Source organism: Ambystoma mexicanum, chromosome 5q (genome assembly GCF_040938575.1).
Source record: "Ambystoma mexicanum isolate Mex_15411 chromosome 5q, UKY_AmexF1_1, whole genome shotgun sequence".
Lineage (NCBI taxonomy): Eukaryota > Metazoa > Chordata > Amphibia > Caudata > Ambystomatidae > Ambystoma > Ambystoma mexicanum.
This window is the reverse complement of record NC_090933.1, coordinates 505879460-505902891: the sequence shown is the minus strand read 5'-3', so window position 1 is coordinate 505902891 and position 23432 is coordinate 505879460. Positions and strand designations below refer to the sequence as shown.

At 45.6% G+C, this 23432-nt stretch overlaps 1 protein-coding gene across 4 annotated transcripts in view; it reads left to right on the top strand.

Moving 5' to 3' along the window:
- Positions 1-23432, top strand: part of LOC138497477 (ras-related protein Rab-10-like) — a 445392-nt gene that overhangs the window by 226898 nt on the left and 195062 nt on the right. For 3 of the 4 annotated variants that reach the window (XM_069620982.1, XM_069620981.1, XM_069620980.1), the window contains one exon: positions 16520-16609. The exons of the other annotated variant lie outside the window; for it this stretch is intronic. In XM_069620982.1, coding sequence (XP_069477083.1) covers positions 16520-16609 — 90 coding nt within the window. The remainder of the gene's footprint in view (positions 1-16519; positions 16610-23432) is intronic. 4 annotated transcript variants of the gene reach the window in all.

Sequence of the window (23432 nt, the reverse complement as noted above, 5' to 3'; positions counted from 1 at the left end):
AATCTGATTTCGATTTGGGTCTCAAGGAGAGTAGTGGAGAGCTGATTGTTTTCAACTCCCTCCATTCGATCTTCCAAGGTGGTGACTTTAGTCGTGAGGTCCGCCAATTTGGCTCCCATGTCCGTCCTTATCCCGCAGATCTCCTCCAGAATCGTCTGAATATTATTCTGGATAGCACCCAGGTCTGGGGGTGGGGTGGAGGGGCCCCCAGTCGCCATGACGTTCTCGTTAGCCACAAATTGGTATTTCGACAGGTTTTCTTTCCAACTCATGGGGGGCTTGTTTTGGCCACCTGCTATTGGCGAGGCGGGGGGGGCAGCGTGCTTTCCGGGATCGTCTCAGTGCGTGTCTGGCCCATCCGGACCCGTTGGTTCCGCCTGTGGTGGTGGCTTTGGATCACAAGTGGCCCTGGATACCCCTCTCTGGTGACCGTGGCGGAGGGGTGCGTATTGGGGGGGGCGCGCTCTCGCGTCGGACCCCACGGGTCGCTGTGCGACGGCAGCCTCCTGGTGTCCTGTAGGTCCGCTCAATATGGAGAGGGGGCGGGCATCCAATCTCCAGGGCCCCGACACTGCTCTTTTTTACTCAGCTCCGGGGTCGCCGCCCGGTGGGATCGGAAGAGGGGAGGTCGGGGGGGGCACGCTCCCGCGTCGGCCCCCTGGCGATGTTGCTTCCCCGTGGGCCGGTGGCCTTCTCTTTTCACCTGGCTGCGGGGCCTCGGGATCACTCTGGGCCGCGGCCCGCGTCGGCCCCCCGGCGGCGTTGCCGTTCCATGGGCCGTAGGCTGTTGGCCCTCTCCTGCGTTGGGCCGCGTCAGTCGCGCTCTGCCAGAACTGTGCCCAGTATCTAGGGCCGGGGCGGAAAGCCCCGATGCACTGTGGGTGTACGGCCTCGGGTTCTTCCTCAGTGCGGCGCCGCCTCTTCCTCGCCTGTGGCTTCCTCACTCCAATCGAGGCCGCGTATGTGTGGCAGTTGCGGCCTCCTCCAGTGCGCCGCGCCGAGCCGCGGGGGAGGAGCCGCGGGAACTTTCAGGCCCGTAGAACTCGGCTCAGGGGTGTCGGATTGGCACCGGAGTTGGGTGCAGTGGGGGGCCACAGGTTCCCACAGTGTATGGTGGGGGTCTCGCAGGTCATGGGACCCCCGTTCCGTGCTAGCACCGTCATTGTCCCGGGGCTGGGTACGGAGCTCGAAGCTCAGGAGTCCATCTTGCCTGCGCCCCCTGGTGGCCTCCGTTGATTCAATTTTAATGCAAATTAAAACATTTAAACAATTAAAAAGTCTTTAACCAAAAATGTGGCCACTTTGTCTGACTCTCATTTCTGACCCCTCACATAAGCCACCCTCAAGAGTGATAAAACTGTCCCTACTCTATCCAGTGATTAATGGTCTAAAAGGGATGTGGAATAAAATGTGCCTTACAAACACCCAGTTTGAGTCAATCTGCCCCCTTTCATACTCAGTTGTCTCTCCCCTCCTCCCTTGCCTTCTTCTTTCTCTCCCCCTATTCACTCCTACGTCACTCGTACCTCTCACTCCTTCTAGTATTCTCCTCTACCCTTCGATGTTGCTACCTCTTCTCTGATGTTACTACTAACCACATTACGGTCCAACTCCATCTTCCACACTGCTCCCTCCTCCACATTGTTACTATTCAGACACCCTCCTTCCTCTCAGTACCATACACTTCACAGTTCCTCCTTACACCATTTACCCTAAACTCATTTGCCACACTAACACGCACATTCACACTGCAGTACCACTTGCACTCACTTTAATTCTCCAATCCTTCTTTCCTCCTGCTTGTCTCTTGGTCCTCTAACTGCTCTGATCTCACCTGAAAAACCACACTTCCTACTTCCTATACAACCTTTTTATATCCCTCCCCCTTTCTGGGTTGGTTATCTGCCCGGGCCAATCTAGTCCTGGCTTTCCTATCTGGGCTGTCTGGTATGTTACAAATGGGCTAGTCCCGACTCACTTTTGCAGCACAGATCCACTGTGGTACAACAATGGCGGTTCAGGCTGAATGTCCCAGTTTATGTTCGGGGACCCTGTTCTTTTTGCCTCATTGTTATGTTCCCTGCTGTAAGGGACTTGTGTCCATGGGTTTATTCCCTAATGGCCTGGGAAATAGACTGCCAGTGGCAGTGTCTGTCAGTTCAGGGAAGCGGTGTGCGGATCTGCCGGTTGCTGCATACTGTTTGTTCAGCCAGTGCTCTTTTCCACTACCGGCTCAGTATGTCTGTGACTTGTGCGTCAAGAGGGTTGCTGCTTTCGATGCAGGTCTTGGTCTCTATGTTCCGGGAGTGTCTATGGTGCTGTTAGGGATTGTGCTCCCTACTACTGTGGTTCTTCACTAAAGATAGCTTTATTTGTTCTAAAACAAACAGAAAGCAACTGGTGAGCATTTGTTGTAGAGGCCATGGTGTGAGAGATTTGTGGACTGCAGAGAAATAAACTGGCACAAGGGGGTAAACGGGAATTTGGGCCCTCTTTTACAAAGCGAGAGTATTAGCCTTGTCACAATACGCAGACATGCAATCCTGGTATCCCATGTTATCCGCCACTGGCTAATCCCTCCAGCTTCTCGCTAGCTGCAATTTACTGTAAACCTCGCTTATTGACTGACCATATTACATGATTTGCACTGACTGATTATAATTAACTTGACTGCATGCATCTAACTGACTGAGAACTTTCTTAACAATCTTGTTCTTTCATGTTTCGGCACCATGCATACTTGCATTTCTGTTCCAGACCTGAACAGACAGGATTTTTACAGATTAGCGAACTGACCTCCATACCACCTGCCTCCCAGTGTGTGTCTTCTCTTTCCACAGTCCAAAAATGTGGTCCACTGCATAAACCCAAAGGAGAAACACCACTCACAGCCAGCCTCCCTTTGATTACCCTTATAGGGTTTTGGATAATTCTCCTACCTGTATGATGTTGTACCGTAGGGTTTAGAGGACGTTGGTCTGCAAGGATGTGTATGTCCTCAAGGGTTGCCAGCATGTTGGTATCATGGTGCTAGATAGCTGGAGAAAACACAAAAAATTTGGAAAATGAAGCAAGATACACTAATTTATTACATTGCAATGCAATACAATAACCTGGAGAAAAAAAGAATTTAAACTAAAAGCGACCAAATCCCTATACACAAATAAGCTGCATATTAAACTTCTACACTCTGCCCTGGAGAGTGATAAAGTTCCTGGGTAGATGCGTATTCATGCTTAAAATATCCCACGCAGATCACCTTGTGGGCTACCTGCTATTTTCTCAGACACATGGCATCCAGGGCTCTTTCAATCTACAAATGCTAGTTCCACTTAGTCCCATATATTGCTGCCAATATCCACCCTCCACAGCCTAATGGGGCCAAGGCCCACCTAGCAAAGTCAGCATTTATTCATAGTGCCAGCAGCCCAGCGGCTACTGCCTAATAACATTCAGCACGTCTACCACTTTGTGTTTATTGCTCATCAACAATTTTATATCCCCATAGTTCCACGCAGTTTCTTTCCCCTGGACAATTAGATGCGGGTTGTGCAAGAGAAGTTTGCCGTGTATGCCTCACAGTCTGGAGAGCGGGCCCACATTAACACACTCTTGAAGATTTAAGGTCTACCGACATGCTTTTCCAATAAAAAATGAGGTGAAAGAACAGCAAAACCACAAGTTGCCTCACTCCAGAGCTATCTGATCCTCTGATCCAAGTACTCCAGGAATAACAGTTCAGTTGGGAGCTGAAAATTATGCTTAGAGCTTTATTTTCAACAAGTAGCACTTCTTCATCACGGTCAGCCTGTATTCTTTCCAGTTGGCAACATGGCCCCAACCATCAGGGGAGGTTCCCATCTACATCAGGTTCCATCTGGAAGCTGTCAGTGATAGAGATCAGTACAGACTCCTTTCCACCGGTATCAGGTAATAAAATTGCATCAAAAATGTCGCCGGTAAAAAATATTGTCGCAAAAATGCTGTGGTTTGACCCGGTAAAGGTGTACCCCATTATACCATTTAAGGGGAGCATGGGTTCTGGGGGTGTCCCCCTCTCTCCTTTAATGGTATAATGGGTCCAGGGGTTGCGGGGGTGTCCCCTGCATCCTTTACATGATTGTGGCGCAAAAACCGCAGCCACAATATTTTGTATTCACTGACATTTTTGCCGCGATTTTAAGACATGGAACCTTTCCACTCTGGAAGCCATCTACGCAGTTGGGCAGGAGCTTATGTAGTCTCCCTGAATTGCACTGTGAATACTCCCCTAAGTGATAGCAGGAATACAGGCTTCTGTGTCTGGATGTTTTGTGTTTTGTGAGGGCTTTTTAAGCCATTGATGCTACAGTTTTGAAATTCTCCTTGTCCTTCACAGTCCCCTCACTACTGGCTACCCCCTTAGGCTGCCTTTATTGCCACCTCCTCTCTACCAGCTTAGGTTGCTTTGGTTGCTACCCATCCTCCACCTTAAACTTTTCTTGACTCTGTCACCTCCATTCTGCCCCCTGTGACTGCTGTCGCCACCACATCCCATCGGCCAAGTAGACTCTCCCTCTAACTCTTCTCTTGAGCTGGTATATCCTCACCACTTCTTTTACTGATACTAACACCCACTTCCCTTCAGATGCCACCACATCTTTCACTACTGATCTCACCACCACCTTCTCTTCAGATCTTGCCCCTGCTTCCACCTTTCCAGCTCTCTCGCAAGCCAGCGCCTTCCCCAGTGCCCTCCAACCCCCTACATTCACAAAGGTCTCTCCAGCTAACTCCTTATCTGTCACTCTCAATCTGCAGCCATCACCAAATGTGAGCCTTTTGCAACTCCAACTGCCAAATTGGTTTGCCTGGGATTTGTAGGGCTCTCCTTCATCCTCCTGATGGTGACTTTTGGTGAGGGTCCACATCTGTGTTTTCTATTAAAGGGCAGTCGTTTACATTTTTTAGGGGCCCTGAATGCACTTGGGTCTGCTTTGGGTTTAGGGGGTACGACCAAGTAGATAACTGGCCTGGATGCTATCTTGGAAGCTAGTAAACCCTCTGTGATTCCCCTGTGTTGCTTGTGTTGTACTGAGAGCCCCTTTCTCCAAGCATTTGAATTAAATGGTGGAAAGACGCTGGGTAAGCCTTTTCTGCTATTTGATTCAATAAACATTTTCACTTTTAAATGTGATAGAAAGCTACATGTGCAGCATACACATCCTGTGAACGTATAACCTTTGAACTTAAACTTCTAGGTTCATCCAAAATATTAAATAGTTCTCAAATAAGAATTTCCAGACCTGTGTTAAACTACCACATATTTATTTTATGTATTTATTTATTATTTAAATACAGGAAGGAATAGTGTTCTTTTGATCCAAAAAAACATACAATAGATAAGAAATTAGATATGACGGGAAGCAGTGAGCGGGGTGGGGTGAGCTTGGGTGACATTCTGACCAGCTACTGGAGGGGAGTAAACGGTCACAGTGGACAATACATGGGTGGACTAACATAGATTAAGGACAATCAAAATTAGACATTTGTAAGTGCAGGTAGGCAGCACGGCCAGCTGTGTTCGGGATTTGACCACAATGTATTAGGCGCTAGACTGCAGACAGAGAAATTAAGGGACAGGGGCATGTTAGAGGCAAGGGAAGAAGGTTAGCTACAAGGCAGATAAGAGATGGGTTAAGAGCGTAATTCAGAGGCAGAGAGGTGGGCTTTTAGTTTGGTTTTGAACAAATCGGTGAGGACTATTTCTTCGATGTCTGGGGAAGATAATCCCATGTAAGTGGAGCAAGAAGAGAGAAAGAGTGGAGGCGATAGGGAGCACAGGAAGGACCAGGTTCCGCAAGGGTAGGCAAGGAGGCAGAGTGGAGATTACGAGAAGGCTTGTAGAGTTCAGTGGAGGAGGATAGATACATTGGTGCCTTACTGTGTATATATTTGTGAACCAGCAGAAGACATTTAAATCTGGCCCTGTTTTGCATTGTCAGTCCTGGTAACAAAGTTGATGATCTTGTTGAGAGGACAAAAAGTATAATTGGGGGGACCAAAGAGGATGTTGGCACAGTAGTAATGTTTAGAGAAGAGAGGTTAGGAGATGCTTGGCGGTGTTAAAAGGAAGGAGAGGCATGATTGCTCCTAATATTTAGGAGGTTGAGGTGAGCCAACGGTGCAGTTTTGGAGATGAAAGTAGAGCAGTTGTGAGAAGGGTCATGGAGGACGCTGAGGATTTTAGCTGAATAAATATAGGGGAGAGTGTCAGGTGGGAACTGGATAGGCAGGGGAAGAGATGAGAGTATTTATTTGGCAGGGAAGAAGAGCACCTCTGTTTTGGTAGGGTCTAACATCTGAGAGTGCAAAGCCATCAATATTTGATGTCAGAGAGACAGTTGGAAATGTTGATAGAGAGATCAGAGGTGAGTTGAGGACAAGAGAACATTGGAGAGTTGTCTGGAAAGAGTTTGTACGAGAACCCAAAGGAGGAGAATAGTGCCCCAAGAGCAGAGGTGTAGAGTATAAAGAGTAGGGTACCGAAGACAGAGCTTTGTGGAACTCCAGCCCTTAAAGGAGTTCATTGAAAGGTGTTGTTGTTGCAGGAGACAGCGAATTGGCGAGGTGCCAAGTATGATTCTATCTGGCAAGGGCTCGATCAGGAATCCCAAGAAAAGAATATTACGGAGATCAGAGTGATCAACAGTGTCAAAGGCAGTGTACAGGTTAAGGTTAATTAGGATACAGGAATGGTTGGAGTGCTTAGCAGAGGCGATTAAGTTGAAGACATTCATGAGAGCAGTTTCTGTGGAGTGACAGGCGCATAAACCTGCTTGCATCGGGTCTTCAAGGTTGTGGATGTCTACGAAATTTATAAGACAGCTGAACACAACCCTTTCGGGTACTTTAGAGTAGTGCGGAAGGAGAGAGATGGGGTGAAAGTTAGCCGGTAGGTTCGGGCCACTCCCTTGCTTTTTTAAGAGAGGCATGATCGTGACCATTTTGAAAATGGAGGGAAATCAAGCAGAGTTGAAGGACAGGTTCAAGAGTTCAGCAAGGTGAGGGGCCACTAAAGGTGCAAGAGTCTTGACTAGCTGAGTAGCAAGAGGGTCTAATGGGGCACAAGAGGAGGTTAGTCTTCATTAGTAGAGATGGCACTTCTTCAGTAACAGTGCCACTAAAGTGGGAGATGGCGGCACAGGATCATGGTAGGCAGAGTGTAGACTGAAGAAGGAGGGAGAGAGGCAAGTCAGGAAAGAGTCTATTTTTTAAAATGTTTGCAGTGAAGTATTAAGCTAAGTCATTAGCTGTGAGAGTGGAGGTGATATTCGTAGGTTTAAGAGGAGAGAGGAGTGAGTTCAGTGTGCCCTGTAGCCGGTGAGGATGGTAGGAGTGAGAGTCTATAAGGTTGTTGTAGAATTCCATTTTCGAGAGGAGTTGAGAGAGTTCAGGGCACAGAGGTAGAGTTGCAGCTACTCATGCAAGTGGGTAAGCCTCCATTTGCACAGCAGCTAGCGCGGGTCTGTGTGGAGACAGCTTATGCATGGGATGACACATGGTTGAGGATGCTGAGATGTAGGGTTGAAAACTAGCAGTTGGAAGTGAGAAGAGAATAAATCACATAGTAGGGATTGGAAACTGGAGAAGTTAGTGTTATTGGAAGAGAAATCAGATGTGAAGGTGGAGAGCGAGAACTTTAGGTCAGAGAGAATGGGGAGGAATGGCAAAAGGTTTACATTTCCTTTTAGTAATAGGTGAAGCAAGTGGCAAGGAGAGGTCAGTAGGTGGAAAGAAGATGATGGTAGAAAGAATGGAGTGGTGTGACAGTAGTATTAGTGGCTGCGATGAATAAGAGATCGAAGGAGTTTCCCCCAGGGTTGGTCAGAAGATTATGGATAGAGGGGTGAGCATGGTCACTAAGACAAGAGTGAAGCTCAGATTAGTGCTTGGGGATGGAAGGTTTAGGTACCTAAGAGAATGAGGTGATGTTTAGTGGGAAGAGAATCAATGAGTTGCCCAAGTACATCAAAGAATGGTCCAATGGGACCAGGAGAGCTATAGATGGATATGATGTGAACGGAGTGAGATGGCGCAATAGTAGAGATGGTGAATTTATAAGAGGTAGGAGAGGATGTGGCATTGGAGATTTTTGAGGGCGGAAGAGAGTAGGTGTACGACACCTCCATCTCTAGCAGTCAGATAAGGAGAGTTGCTGAAGGATAGTTTGGAGTTGTTCAGGGCCACCAGAATGGCAGTGTCAGATGGGGAAATCCAGGTTTCAGTGATAGCAAGGAGGTCAGGAGAGAGGCATAATAAAGTATACTTTTGTTGCATTCCAAAGTGCAATGTTCAGTTGATGCATAAAGGAACAGTACAGAGGTTGAGATGAAGGGAGGGGGGCGAGGTGGATAGGTGTTAGAGGTATGGTTAGCTTGTCAGATTTGATTGTTGTAAGTAGGAGGTGCAAGAGAGATGGAGTAGTGGGAGTTTCGAGGGGTGAGTTGTATGATGGGAAAGGAGGAAGTTGTAGCGTGATGGGAGAAATCGTAGGGAGAGGCGAGTAGGAATAGCAGCTGGAGTGTATGCATAATCGGCGAGTACTGCAGAGTGCAGAGCCAGCACAATAATTGGCAATCTATGGGTACTTACAGATGCATCAGGAAGAAAGACCAAAGCAAATCTGCATAGGCGAAGAGGCCATGAGACTGGTGAACGGGTGGTCATCACCCTTCACTGTTCCATCCTTATCTGGGATGGCCCTGGCTGGACGCCCCTAAGGAGTTCATTAGTGACGACACACGCTCTCGTCACCTGATCGCCTAGTCCATCATTGGTTGGTCCGTCTGATTTTGTCCCTGGTGTTGCTGGGATGAAACAATTTCTTAATGATTGGTTTTCCCAAAGGGCTCTCTTGTGGCTTACAGCTGGAGATTGGGCAGACTCAAGATGGCCTCCGGGAGTGATGTCACTAATCCAGGATGGCCACAGTAATTGATGTCACCAATCCAAAATGCCCGCAGGAAGTGATGTCACCGATCCAGGATGGCTACAGGAAGTGATGTTACCGACGGAAAGTGGAGCCACAAACCAGAAGTGATGACATATTCTCGTCACCTGATTGCCTAGTCCATGAGTGGTTGGTCGCTCTGATTTTGTCCCTAGCGTTGCTGGGGTGAGGCAGATTCTTTCTGAAAGGTGTTCCCAGAAGAATCTCTTGTGGCCTACAACTTGATATTGGGCCGAGTCAAGATCAATGCAAGGAAGATGAATGCAACAGCTGTGTTTATTTTAAGACAATAAATAGTCTTTGGTTAAAACTTCAAAAATATATCCAAATGCAAGTATTTTGCCCTGAAAATCAAATTCACTGATGGTGTTATTGTTTTTAAGCTAATCTGAAAGTCCCCCAGTACCTTGAGAAATCGATATCTGGCTGACAATTTACATGTTTTTCAGAAAAATATGCCTAGAGAGGTTAATTAGCCCATGACCTTGGAAAGCATTAAGGTACAGAGACATAAATGTGTACCTGTTGCATTAGGCTTTAGTTTCTGGAGAACAGATTACTAAATCATTATTTGGTCAAGTTCAGTGGGCTTCTAAGCAGTCAAATCATGAAGTGATTTGTAAAAGTATTCTTTATAATCTTTATATATTGATGACTCCATTACGCACAAGGAAATCAATACAATTTGTTTATCTCTGGCTTCCAAATATTCTGATGATTCTGAATATCGGCATTTCTCCAATATCACATAGTCATGGGAAGAGTTGTGCTGAAAACTAATATTTCAGCTCGGTATCAGTCCTTGCTCCTGAGTGGGGGCTAGTTTGCAGCTGATACATCGCTCTTATGACGTATCAAATTCATTGGGCCAATGGAAGCAAAAGGACTTGTGTCAGTGTCAGAAAATGGAGTATACCAATCTCTGAACGCATGCAATCCAAAACCTGTTGTGTGGGTGGTGTTTTCTCTAGTACGAAAATAAATGGAAATGGAGCATGTTCTTACTGCCTGGTGATATGCACCCAATTTGGATGAAGGAGCTTTTAAAATAAAATGTGCAGAAGAGAAGAGGGATTCGGCCCTAGTTTCTCTAAGAAAGCCACAAGGGGACCAGAGCAGGGGAGCACCATCTTAGCTGGACTCAACGGGGGCTTAGGAGAATTGAATGGGATAGATGACCAGTCGCTTCCCAAGTTCAACCAGTGGACTGCGCTAAACTAAAGAGGAGCCCTGAGACGTCCCAGATGCCTAATTCCTGTGCATTGTGATTTAATTGAAGAATCCCCCAAAAAGTAAGTACATTTTTGCCCTGTGTACTTAAATTTAATTCCCTTCAAAATAGAACTCTGCGAATGGAGGTATTTCTCTCCCAAAATCAATTAATTTACTTGGCTGATTTCAGAAACCGTAGCACCTCCTGTAAAGATCCAATTTCACTGATTTGGGGGAAAAGAATGAATCTGTGAGGTATGAAACTGCTTTTTTTATAATTAATGTTATGAATTTATTTAAATAGTTCCCAAAGAAATAAGTGGTGACGATTTTGATAGGAAGTTTGGTTTTTAGAAACCTGGTAGTCAAAGCATTTCATTTTCTACAAACTCCTTTTCCCTTTTAAATGGAGGCAAAACCATTTCAAACTCACACTCTCATTTATTAACAACTTAAGAACCCATTCCAATTCATCAGTTCATGTTTGATGTGTTTATTGAAATTCTTTCACACAGCCCAATTCATATATTTCCAACTGCTTATTTAAATCATCATTGCCAATTTTTGTATATATCAATTAGACTTCCTACTTTTTTACATATGAATTGTATAATAAAAAACCTGAGCACATTTTCTAGAATAGCCATTCATGTTTGTTTTCCTATCTGAAGATGTATGCGTGAATTTTAAAGTAAATTGTATATTTTATGTTAAAGATAAATATTAGTGAGACTAAAGTAGGCAGGTCCCATTGTAATATCATTTCACTCTGAATTAATTTGTGTCGGGGAGGAAGTGAACCCCTGGGACTGGCCTTTGGTGAAGCAATGTGAATTTCCGAAGGCATATGGATGTGGATTGGTTGAGGGTAGCTAAGAGATTTTCCACATGCTGCCCTTAGTGAACCCACACTCCTTCTGAGGTGGGGTAGGGGATGCTTCCACGCTAGCAACCTTATTTGTTGGAAAAGTGGATTGTTGGTTGAATACATTACCAGCAGCAGAATAGTACAGTCCATGTGACCTCGCTAGAGCTGGCATCAAATGTTAACCCTACAAGTGTCACTGAAAGGTTATCTGTGTATCCTTGTGATTTATGGGCAATATTACAGGAATTGTCACAGTGGTGCTGAGATCTTAGCGTGACATTCAATCTGTCGGAGCATCGTTAAACCCTCTGCCACCGCGGCTCCCGTTCTGCCTTCAATTACCTATTTGCAGACTAATTTGCTTATCTTTTCTCCCACTCCAATTTTCTCACCCTTGGAGAAATTAACATCTGCATTGACATCAGTAACCTTGAGTCCTTGGCCTCCAACAATGGATCTGATCTCATTCGTAGTAAAGGTCACATCCTCAACCTTCTTCTGTCCCTCGGTTGTAACCTCATGTCATGTTCCAAGGCCTCTTATTCCCTGGTCCAACCACTTCAGTTTCCCTTTTCAGTCACCTCTCCTTTGCCCTTCATCACCTTTCCCTCTCATCTTCTAGATCTTGGGAGAGTGTCTTGTCCCTCTCCTTGGCCCCCCTCCTGCCAGACTGTGATCCTTAATATTTCACCAGTTTCCAGTTGGGCCTTGTTCCTCACCCTCCTCACTTATGCCTTTGACCTAGTCACTCCCTTCAAAACTACCAAGCACCTGGCCAGTTAGACCAAATGGTTCACTGATGGCATCCTTCAATCTAAACGGCAACTCTCGGCCCATGAGCGCTCTTTGCAACACTGCTACAGCCCATCAGCTAAACAAGCCTATCCTATCCACATGGGAGCCTACAAAAGGCAGAACCAAAATGCAAAGAAATCTTATTTCGCTGCTAGTATGCTGAACTCTCTCAATACCGCCAAAGAATTCTTTAAAGTCCTTTCTGATCTCTCACAACCGCCCATCCCCTCTTGTCAGCAACATGTCACTCCTGGGATAGTTTCTGTAGTCTTGACTTAAAGAGGAATGGCTGGTCCCTTCCAAACACCACCTTGCTTTAGGTGAAGAGAGGTAGATGAAAACTAGAAGAGGGGCAAGCCTTGGTGGAATCCTGAGAATAAAAAATTGAAATAAACGAGTGCTGAGCTGTGCAAGAGTGTCAACAATGAGGTGGTTTACAAGGCACAACGGTGATACAAAGGGCGGAAATGCCAGGTTTCTGGAAGGACTCAAAGTAAGGACCAAAAAACAGCTGAGTGACCAACAAAGGAGGCAAGGGCGGGGCATCCACATAGGAAAGGATAGGAAACGTGGAAGCTTGAGCAAGGAAACAATGGAGTGAATCCTCAGGCTGCAGGGCATGGAGCTAGAACAGTGCACAATGTGTTGCTAATACTGGAGCCTCCCTCATCCTGATAAGCAGACAGGTTCATCCCCAGTGGCCTCAAAGGCAGTAGTGGACAATCTTGCTTTGAGCTCCACAGTTTGGGAAGCAGGTTAGATTGCCATCTTGAAGTGGTTGTTTCGAATGCTAAAACGGATGCCCTGAGAAGAGGAAGAGAGCCTTCAAGTATGTGACCAGCAGCATGTCCTGTTGTCACCCCTTCCACCACCATTGAATTTATGACAGCATTGCTCTTGCCAGGGTTGGGAGTTCTAGGTTTCCAGGAATGTAGATGATAAGACTTTTGAACCAGAATGAGAGCATGAACGTAAGAAGCTAGTTCCCAGGTACAACTGTAAGCAAGTATACTTTCCAGTTGTTTCTTTCCGATTAGTTTGACACATTCCAGGGGACATTTTGCTGAATGAACATACACCTGACTCAAGAAAATAGTTCCAACATTTGGTATGAGATCAAAGACTATGCATCAAAACAAATGGATATCGCACATAACAAATTAAAATGGAATTCTACTTCCCAATATTGTCCAGTCAGCCGATTGGGAACTCCAATATCTCCAACAAACAACTGAGTAGGACAGCTGACAAGCCTTTGTTAAGGGCCACAAATCTCTTGCTCCCAATCTGAGTTTCCACAGGCGTGTGCAAAGCACATTAATAAATACTATGAAACCTCACCAAAACAGTTTCCTCTTCACCATAGAATATGCCAGAAGCTAGCTCTGTGATCTGATAGTCTCACAGATATTAACAAAATAATATTCAGCCAGCACCATCCAGCATGGGAGACCCAAGGCAGGTGCTATCTTTTCCCATGCAAATCTGAGAAACAAATAGCTGCAGGAACAAAAAAAATACTTTCTCGCTTCTTATTCCAATATGCCCTGAGCTACAACGGTGAACAAAAATAAAAGAAAACTGCTTTTAGGAAGTAGCTTGCAAAGATGGATTCAGCACTAATTTTAACCCTCAATGTACTTAAATATATGTCTGGTCCACTACGCTATTCCATGAAGTACTTTAGTGTGCCACGGTGACCGTGGAAGTCGCAGAGGTGAGGCACTGCATTCCCTTGTTCTGTAATCACTGGAGGAGGTGGTGGTTTTGCTGCATCCAAGAAAATGGGCAGAGGAATATTCCTTTAGATGGTTTCATGGAGGGTACATGGAATAGCTGATTAATACAATGACCGGTGTCTGCTAGTCTCAATTTAAAGGTGACAGGATTGAGCTTACAAGTAGTTTGAGCAAATGAGCAACCAGATGAAGAGGGGACAACCTGACACTTTCCCCAACATTATAGTGGGGAGTGTCTCCAAGACCAGTTTCTAGCTTTTTTACAATTCTTTGAGCTGGTGGCTAAAGGATGGCATTCCTGTTTCAGAGAGAAATGGTGGGTGCACAGGAAATATCTGTGTATAAAACCCAGAGGAACAGAAGAAAGGACTTGCCATACAACCGTTGGCAAAATGGGTTGCAGTTGCTGTCTCACCAGACACACTTTTGGTTTCTTAGCTTGCGCACATATGCTGCAGGTGGAAACATAGCCATGTACATCAATTGTAAAGGTAGACCACCAGAATGACTCCCTAATATCTTGTAAGTAGCTGTGATTCCTCCTATCATGGTACAATTTCAATACCTGGTTCAATGGTTGGTATGTACAGATGGCATTTTCTGAACAGGATACTGGTGATATCCTAGTCGCCATTGCTGAAGATGAAGCTAGTCTTATAAGCTGGAAGAATAGATGGTTGCTTGATGTATGCGTTGCAAAAATGTGGGAAAGACACAATCTTTGATAGTCAATAGCTTCTCAGTGCTTATTTGAACAACATCAGTGTAATTAGGCGATAGGGCCTTAGCAATCACTTTGGAAGGAACATGGATGTGTGCCGAGTAACACTTATATGGAGCAAAGTAGTAGGCCCTCCAAACTTTTCTTCTATTCCTACATTCAAATTGCTGATGCACTTGTTAGTTTTGGCGGTCTGTTCTGAATTCTACAGAGAAGCAGACTCCGAGAAACAGGTGTCTCCAGTCCAGGCATGCCTATTTGAAGGTGAGGAGTTCATTTTCAAGAACAGAGTGTTTATGCTTACTGCCAGTGAGGGTCCTGGATGCATTCGTCACTAGTTGTTCTTCTTTGTCGGCTTACAGCTGTTTTTACACTTCAGTAATTTCTCTGTCTGAAGCATCTGCCTCTATGATGGTCATGGTCGTGTAACATTGCAGCAATAAAGACTCCTTTGTAAAGACTTATCTAACAACTTCTGCTTCCTCTGACCAGATGAACTTCGCTACTTGCTTCAATAATCAAGTCATAGAGTTCTATGTTCGGGAGTACTGTAGGATAAACATTCTGATAAGTTTGCCAGTCCAAGAAACCATTGGATATCCTTTACTTAAGCAGGCGGTGGTCATTACATTATAGCCGACATTTTTCTGGGATCCATGCTTTCAATATCCGCTGACACGTTGAAGCCTAAGTAGGGATTTGAAGATGCCTCAAAGGCAGACATCTCTGACTTATCAAGGAGTCTGTGTTGATGTAAATGATGCAGCACTTCAAAGACATGCATTTTGTGGTCCTAGTGCATAGACAATTAGAGTATTGCCTAGATATGATTTCTGATTGATAGAACCGATTTGAAAAGATGTGATTCACAAACCACTGGAAAATGGCAGAGGTATTAGTGAAGCTGAAGAGCATCACCCAGAACTCAACATGCATAGAGGTGGTCCTGAAGGCAGTTTTCCCTTTGTTTCCATCCTTTATCCTCATTAAGTCATATACCCCTCGTAAATAGACTTTTGCAAAGACCTTGGCTACATGCATAGCCTCTAGAATATCATAGAGTAGGGAACTTGTATCCTTGCTTGTAATCTTGCTTAGTGCACGGTATTCCCGACAGGGATATACTTTCATGGTATCTTTTATAGGGATGACAAATAAGGATGGCTCTCCTGGTGACTTGGCTTTGCAGATTGGCATGGATATCCACCTTGAGAGCAGCTTTCTTTGGTAGCGCTAGTACCTACGTTCACCAAAACGGCACTGTTGTGTTTGGCGCAAGGTCTTTGGCACAGTTCTTCACCTGAGTTGGTAGTGCATCCGTTTCCTGTTTGTCTGAGAAAATGTCTGGGCTTGTCTGATACTTGCTGGGGACCTTGTCAGGGTTTCCTATTGCTGTCTTGGGGTCTGGAGCAAGGGCGCTTTTGCTGAAATCTTCTTGGTCAGGAGTCAAGTTGGGTAGGCACTGTGAATACCTATTCATTTTTCACGCATTCACACTGCCTTCCTGACTTAACTCTTGACCAAGAAGACGTCAGCAAGAGCGGGCTGACAGCTGGGCCATAGTCTGCATTCTCTGGGGTAGAGAAATGTAGGTATAAGTCAATATGTGTTTCACCATGATAAAAGCTGTTTGCGCTCTTGTTTAAATACCTGTTTCCAACCTATACATGTGAAAGAAATCAGTATTGTGTAAAGCATTGATTCAGATGTACCGTAACATACAATATATTGCCATTGTTACGGGTGAGGCATCATGAATCATTTGAAGTACAGTCAACCATGATAATAAATGCACTCTGTCAAATTCTTCCATCCTTAGCAATGGTACACAAAGACGCTTCATCCTCCTTGCACTGGTCCTACGCGGATTGGAATTTAACATGGCTATTCACAGGGACACGGGAAAATGGCATCCACCTTTGGACAGCTATCTATTTCGCGCCACATATTTCATGATAAAATAAGTATATACCATATTATGCTTGGTATATTTGCATATATAAAGAGTGGTTTCTGCACCCTCCTTTATGCTACTGATTAGTATGGTGTGCATAATACAAACACCATCTTCATTTCTATAATTTCTGTAAAACCTCACTAGAAAAATAGTAATGTAGTATGTTTTGCTCACCATTATCACAATTGCTCACCTGTTTAATGTATTTTATTTATTTATTATTATGTTTTAATAGAAAGCTGGGGAAGAGGTTGAGATTATACTCTTGGGAAACAAATGTGACAAAGAACACAAGAGAGTTATAGAAAAAGAAAAAGGGGAAAAGGTATGTATTCAAGATGGCATTGTCATACTTATCACCTAATGTGTGAAGCTATTGTTTCAGATTGCTAAGAATGAGTGTTTTTATAACTGCCAGTCTGAAGTTCAGCAAATCCCTTGTAAATAGGTTCAAGCCGTGAAATTGTGCCAGCACATCCCATACGCACCAACCAAGACTGAAGAGTGTGTGGGGCCGGATTGCAGCCATCACCTCCCGGCCTGTTCCCTGAACAAACATAGATTTCTTACTACACTCTTCACTCTTAAACACCCCATGAATAGTATGATAAGACCGTTAGGTGATGAAAACGGTGGATTTTGGATATCATTTCACCATAGGGAGCATTTACAAATCTCTAACACAAGTATTCGACCTGAAAGTTGCATCTACAGTATTTGGAAAAATCTAAGCAGTGGCTGCCACAGAATAAAAAATACATGAGTTTTACAATAACCCGTAACTGGCTGGTCAAAGGCTCATAGGCTATAAAGGCAAAAGAGGCACTCCAAGCAAGTGGGAGACTTGCTGTAAAGGCTGTGTTTTAGATACAGGACTTGACTTGGCTTCAGTACTTGAGAGGGTGTATGAAAATGAGTGATTTGTGGGGTTTTAAAATGCTTTCTTGCTGATGTTGCTACGTGGCCCAGATGACATGCCAAGCATGTGCTTTATACGAAAAGAGGGATAATGTGAACTCCCTTCCCTTGAGAGGGAAGCTCGGGTTTGTGGTACTGGTCCACTTATCACGTAATGTTCTTAAAAGTTCAACACCCTCTAGGAATACAGAATGGGAAGGCAGTGTTTCTTAGTAGACGACTAAAAGACAATGGAACTGCATTTGGATATCAGGGATTTGATTTTCAAAATGTGTTGTTTCTCCCACTAAGACCATTTTGCCATCCCAGAAACCAAAAATGGCTAATCTTAACATACACAATATGTCGTAACTCTTACGCTTGTGGGCAATGACTTTTTTGTATGAGATTGTATTTTGGGACTAGCCCAAAATGAATGACTGGTGAGGCTTGCTGTCATGTATGTGAAAGAATTGGTTTGGAATTTGTCACTTCATACATTTTAGTCAACAGTCAATACTTATTTTTGCACATAGCACACTTTATTAATCCAGCTACAGGGTGGAGCTGCCATTTACAGTGAAAATATATCTTTTACAATCAATCAGACTTCATAAATGGTGCTACATGCAAAATACGTGCCTGCTCAAAAAAAAAATGAAGTGAAAGGATGAATTGGAAATCCATTTTTTGATATACTGGACACCCAGGCACCAGTCATTCTTTTTGGTTTGGTCCTGTCAGGCCAAGTGTGTCCCACACAGCCCTCACAGGGACTGGGAGACTGGTGATCTCACCGGACAGACCTGCTGCAGCATCAGAGGGGCTGATAACCCACGCACCCGCCTGCGAGTCACACACACATGTCCGCTCTATGGCAGCATTGGGGAACCGACCCGCCATGGCAGATACCGTCATGATAAAGGCCTGTTTTCAGCAGCACTTGTCCACAAAGAGGGGGCTTGCCGACTCACTGCACAGCTGTCTCTGCTCTACGGCGTTATTAGGGAAATGGCTTGCTGTGACAGGACCTGTAAAGGCAAAAGCCGACTTTGGCAACATACGCCGAGACAGTACAGTTCGCTAGTGGGGCTTGCTGCCTGACCGGGACCTGTAAACGGGGGAAGCACCATGTAGGTAACATAAGGTCCATGGACTGTATCAGTGAGACACCTGCATTTTCCCTTTTTACAGGGCAGTACCACCTGCGTCTGAGACCCCAGCTCCAGGACAAACAATCACTTACCTAAAAGGCTGGATATGGAAGGAGACACGAGGAGACGGCGCCATGGAATGGGAGGGTACTGGGCCTTCTGCCCAATGGCTTATAGAGGGGTAGGTGTGGGAAGTCAGATAGCCAATGAAGACGGCAGGTGGGACTATATTGCACTCGAGCAGAGTGTCACATTTCGACTGCAATCCACGACCCATCACGGAGAAGACCTGTGAAACCAGCCCTACTGTGACAAGTCCACACAGACCAAGAAGAATCCTAACCCATGACTGCATACTCAACCCAAGAAGATGGAGTAATGAGGCTCAAGCCTCGGTATTCAAACATCACCGCTGATGGCTACAATCTATCAGTAAGAAGAAGACAGACAGCATAGTGTCACTCTGCTTGATTGCAGAACCAAGCTACAGAAGTCGAGCAAGAGACAGGATATACCTGAGAGTATTGATCAAGCATCTGAAAGATGTTAACTCAGAAACAGCTGAGGGAAAGACCTAACCTGAGAGACTTGCTGGGCTTTAAAAAGAGGTCTGAGGGAAAGGACCCAACCGGAAAGTCGTGCTGGATGGTGAAAGGAGATCCAGAGGACAATGATGTAATTGTCAAACAGAATTTCATGAGTAAAAGAAGAACCAACCAAAGCGTGTTGTGAGTATCATTACTTGGAAGGGCACCCAGGTTCCAATAGGGAAATTTCACCAAACATAGTGTTTTAAACTCAGTTATGCACCGGGGCAAGTTTGTCCTAATCGCTAGGCAGTTAAGAGCCATCTTTCTGACTAAACACGCTGCCGAGCATAACCTGGATACCTTTCACTTGAAGATCTATCATGTAATTGGAACTAATTATGAAAGGGGTGATTACTTTTAGTATTTCCTAGGTGGTGTTACTTTGCATTGGGAAGGCTCCCTGGTATCGGGTCACGTAGTCGATGATGACCATTATGTATTGGTTGCCTGCTTTGGTTATGTCCAGGGGGCCGACTATGTACATGCCAATGTAGTGGAATGGTAACTCTATTTGTAATGGCTGCCGGCGTGCCCTGTATACATCATCAGGAGAGGTCTTCATGCAGATGGGATAAATAGCACAGAACTGTTTGGTCTCTGCATATATTCCTGTTCAGTAGAACCAGTTAAGTAGGGGCTTCTGCATCCTCTCTAGGCCCAAATGCACCACTGTTAGACTGGAGTGGACCAACTCTAGCATGTCCTTCCTGGAACTGTTTTGGAACTAATAATTGGTGATTGTTAATTCCATCTCCTCTGCAGTTCACATTGACTAGATACAGAACTCCTTTTCTGTCTATGAAATGCAAGGTCTTCAGGGTTCAGCACTTGGCCTCCGAAATCAGGTTCTTCCAAATTTGGTGCAGTTCCCTGAGCCTCTGCAAATAGCAGGTGCGATGAGGTCTAGTGTTTTGGCTTTGGCTTCTTATGCTTTGGTCATTTTACAAAACCCTGCATATGCTCTGTTAGTGGTATCCAGTGTTTTGACTTCTTCTACATCAATATAAATTGTATCTTCTTGCATATAAATTGGGCGATGGGTTGACTTTGTTTCAGGTTGCAGGGCCGACCACTGTAGTAATATTGTTCGTACATACAATTCCATCAAGTGTGTGTTCACGTGCATGGGTGGGGTGTCTCACTAATTGCTTAAGATGGTCAACACCTTTGTTCAGTAAAGCAATTTGGAGCCATGTTTCCTTTTCTTCCAGCAAAAGATTGATATCTCCAATATGGTGAGATTTAGTGGTTGAGTTTTAAGTGAGTAACAGCAACCGCAAAGTTGCCCTCAAAGGAGGAGTTGTATGAGGGTGACCTGTAGATTACAGATTCTGGAGTGTGGATGTGTGCAAGGTGGTGCAGTGCAGTAGGATGGAGTCACAGTCTCAGATTGTGTCGATGATGATACATTTGCATGAAAGTAGTCTCTGTATACAAGGGTGATTCATTCTCTCCTCTTGCCGGTGTGATTGACGAATGTAGGCTTGCATTCGATTGGATAGCCTTGTATAATGAACCGAGTAGTTGTCTGCTGGACAGGTTTCAGTGTTGGATACATTTATTCTATCCTTGCTAATCAGGGGTAGGGTGTCAATGTTCCACAGTGTTTTTATTGGAAATGAAGTGTCTGTTGCCTTTCTAATACCCAGACATCCCAGTATGTTGCTAATACCGGCGAAAACACAGTGCGGATACCTCCAGCTTCCAGCTAGAGGTAAATTAACACATGTGCCTGAAATGAAGCAACAGGTGATCGCAATCCACCCAGAGTGCTATATAGGGTACACCACTAGCCCAAACACTGTTTCCAACACCATGCTGCCACTAGCCACTGTGAACATGCTGCAGCTGGAAGTAGAGAGGCAGGACAACCGGTTCAGCCAACATGGAGGCACACACATAGCTCAGTTACAAGGAACTGAGCTATGCGGTCTAGTCTTTTGGGTGTGGCAGGACTGGGACTACTTTACCTGGACTACTTTGGGTGTGGCAGGCCTGGGACTATTTTACCTTGACTACTTTACCTAAGACTAGTTAAACTGCACCCAAACAACAGAACACGCTTCGTGTTATTCTGCTGTGGGCAGCGTAACGCTCACCGTGTCCAGTTCTTTGAGGCCAGCTTACTTGAAACCAAGGACCTGCAGAGAGCGAAAGAACACTACGAAACTTACCTATAATAGTATCCTGTCTTCAATTCATCACCGACTTCAGTTCCACTCACCTGAAGGTACAAACCCCATCATCCGGCAATGCATGCATCCTGGAATACCACAACCTGGAAAGAGGAGGAAGAAAGACCGCATTAATAAGCGTTTACTAACGTTTCCTCCCGAACGAAGAAAGCCACACAATTCCTACTTGGGTAGTCATCTCCTGGTTAGTATCATTGCTGGAACATCACAGCGCTCGGCGAGGAACATCGCAACCTGTAAGGAGAGAAAAGACACAGGTTGGCAATATAAAAGGCAAAACAGTGCAGCGCATCGCGCATTACTCACCGGACAGCATCGCACACACCGCGCTTCGCCTACCAGCCCATGCTCATCTTCAAACTGCATGACAACACCAAAATACCTTTCCATACCTAAAAGGAAAGAAGCAAGACATTACTATTCGAACTAAGAGGAACTTAAGAACTGCATATAAAGACTGTAAAGCAGCAAACCTACAGAGTCGCAGCAGGTCTGGATTCCCACAGGGGGCTTGCACCAGTCAAGTTACTTGGTCGCTGCTCGCCCCCCACATCTATGCGCCCCTGCCACGAGGAGCAGGACGGAGAATCCACCATTTAAATTATTAAGGTGAGGAGAAGGCCCAAGGGGGAGGAATGAGTTCAGGCCAAGGGAGGTGGGAAAACATAAAGACAATCTGGTATTGAATCCAGCTCTCTTATATTGCAGACCCATCTTTAACCAGAGGCCTTACCAAGGGACCGGGAGAGGGCTTGAGAGTACAAATCATCCAACCAGGGCTGGGTGGCGTCCCCGTGGATACCAGGTGAGCGTAACAATAACTACACAAAGGATGGCATAACAAGTGAATGCAAATTCCTTACTTGACAACCTCCCGCACCAACGTCACAGTACATGCACATATTGGATTTACCTGGATGAGAAGCTGATGTACACATACAGCAGCAACTATAAACATCAACATGACTACAGGTACCACAATGCAACATGCACTTACCAAAGCAATGCTGACAAATGGCCACATCGCTTCACACAAGAACAGCCCTGCCAGTACCACAGCCACCTGTTGGCACCAGATGCCCAGGGATGGTCCACGGGGAACCCAGCATACCACATGCATGGTGTAAATACGCTGCCACGTGACAGCCACCATGTCTGATGCACATGTCACCGACATACACCTTGCGTAACATATGCTGCAAGGAAACAGGGTGCATGTGAAGCACAAACAATGCATGGCATGAGAGACACTGCATGCACAGACATAGAATAGACACATGCCTTGAAATGATGGCCCATGTGCATGCACAAGTAGTCCATTGACCTGACATTGTGTAGGTCCACCCCCAAACCTTACACTGTGACTAATGCCTGCGCCTCTCCCCATGCAGGTGACTCCGGATAACCACAGCTGCCCGGCTAATGACCCCTGTGCATGATCCAGGAACAACGCAGGGGAATGCCTACAACCACGCTCACAGCAGGACCGTGTGTGCATTGAGCTTGCCTTCAGCCTCCTGAAGGCACGTTTCCGCTGCCTCATTGGTACCAGTGGAGCCCTGATGTATGCTCCAGAGAAACAATTGTGCTTGTGTGTGCCATGCTGTACAATATCTGCCTGTAGAGAAATGCTCTGCTACCCCTTGACGTGGTCATGCCACCCCCAGAGGATGAGGATGCAACGCCTGTGACATAGGCAAATGCACGCATTGCCAGAGATGATGTGAAGGTTGGAAGAATGGCACGCCAGGGACTGATAGACTATTTCTTTTGATACCTTCACATGGCACAAGCCAAGCATGATGTGTGACACTAACTCAATCAATAAACACGTCGACGACACAATAATTGCATTGATGAAGTTCATCCATGTTTATTGAATGAAGCGCCCCAACTATCCCCTGTACCACCACCAACTCCCCACCAAACTATCCCCACAACCCCTCAACCACCAACTCCCTATCATCACTACTCATGCCAATCAGTGTCTGTTACAACTGTGGCCTCCACCCCCCCCTGCCCGCCCCCGGTGAGTTTGTGCGCAGAAGGTGCTGTGACTGATGCCTCGGTGTGCCCTGCTGTGACCCATCTGTGGGAGTGGTTAAAATGGAAGGGACAGAGCCTGTCCCCAGGTTTTGTTGGCGTTGCACCTCTGTGCTCCGCCGGATGGCCTCTGTCAGTGCAGAGATGCCTTCAGTCATCTCCCTGACCCTCTGGGTGTGCTGTATCAGGGTGGCCGTACTGGCAGTTGTCGCTGCCCTGTTCCGCGCGATGGCCTACACAATCCTGTGGGTGACCCCTTGAATGCTGTC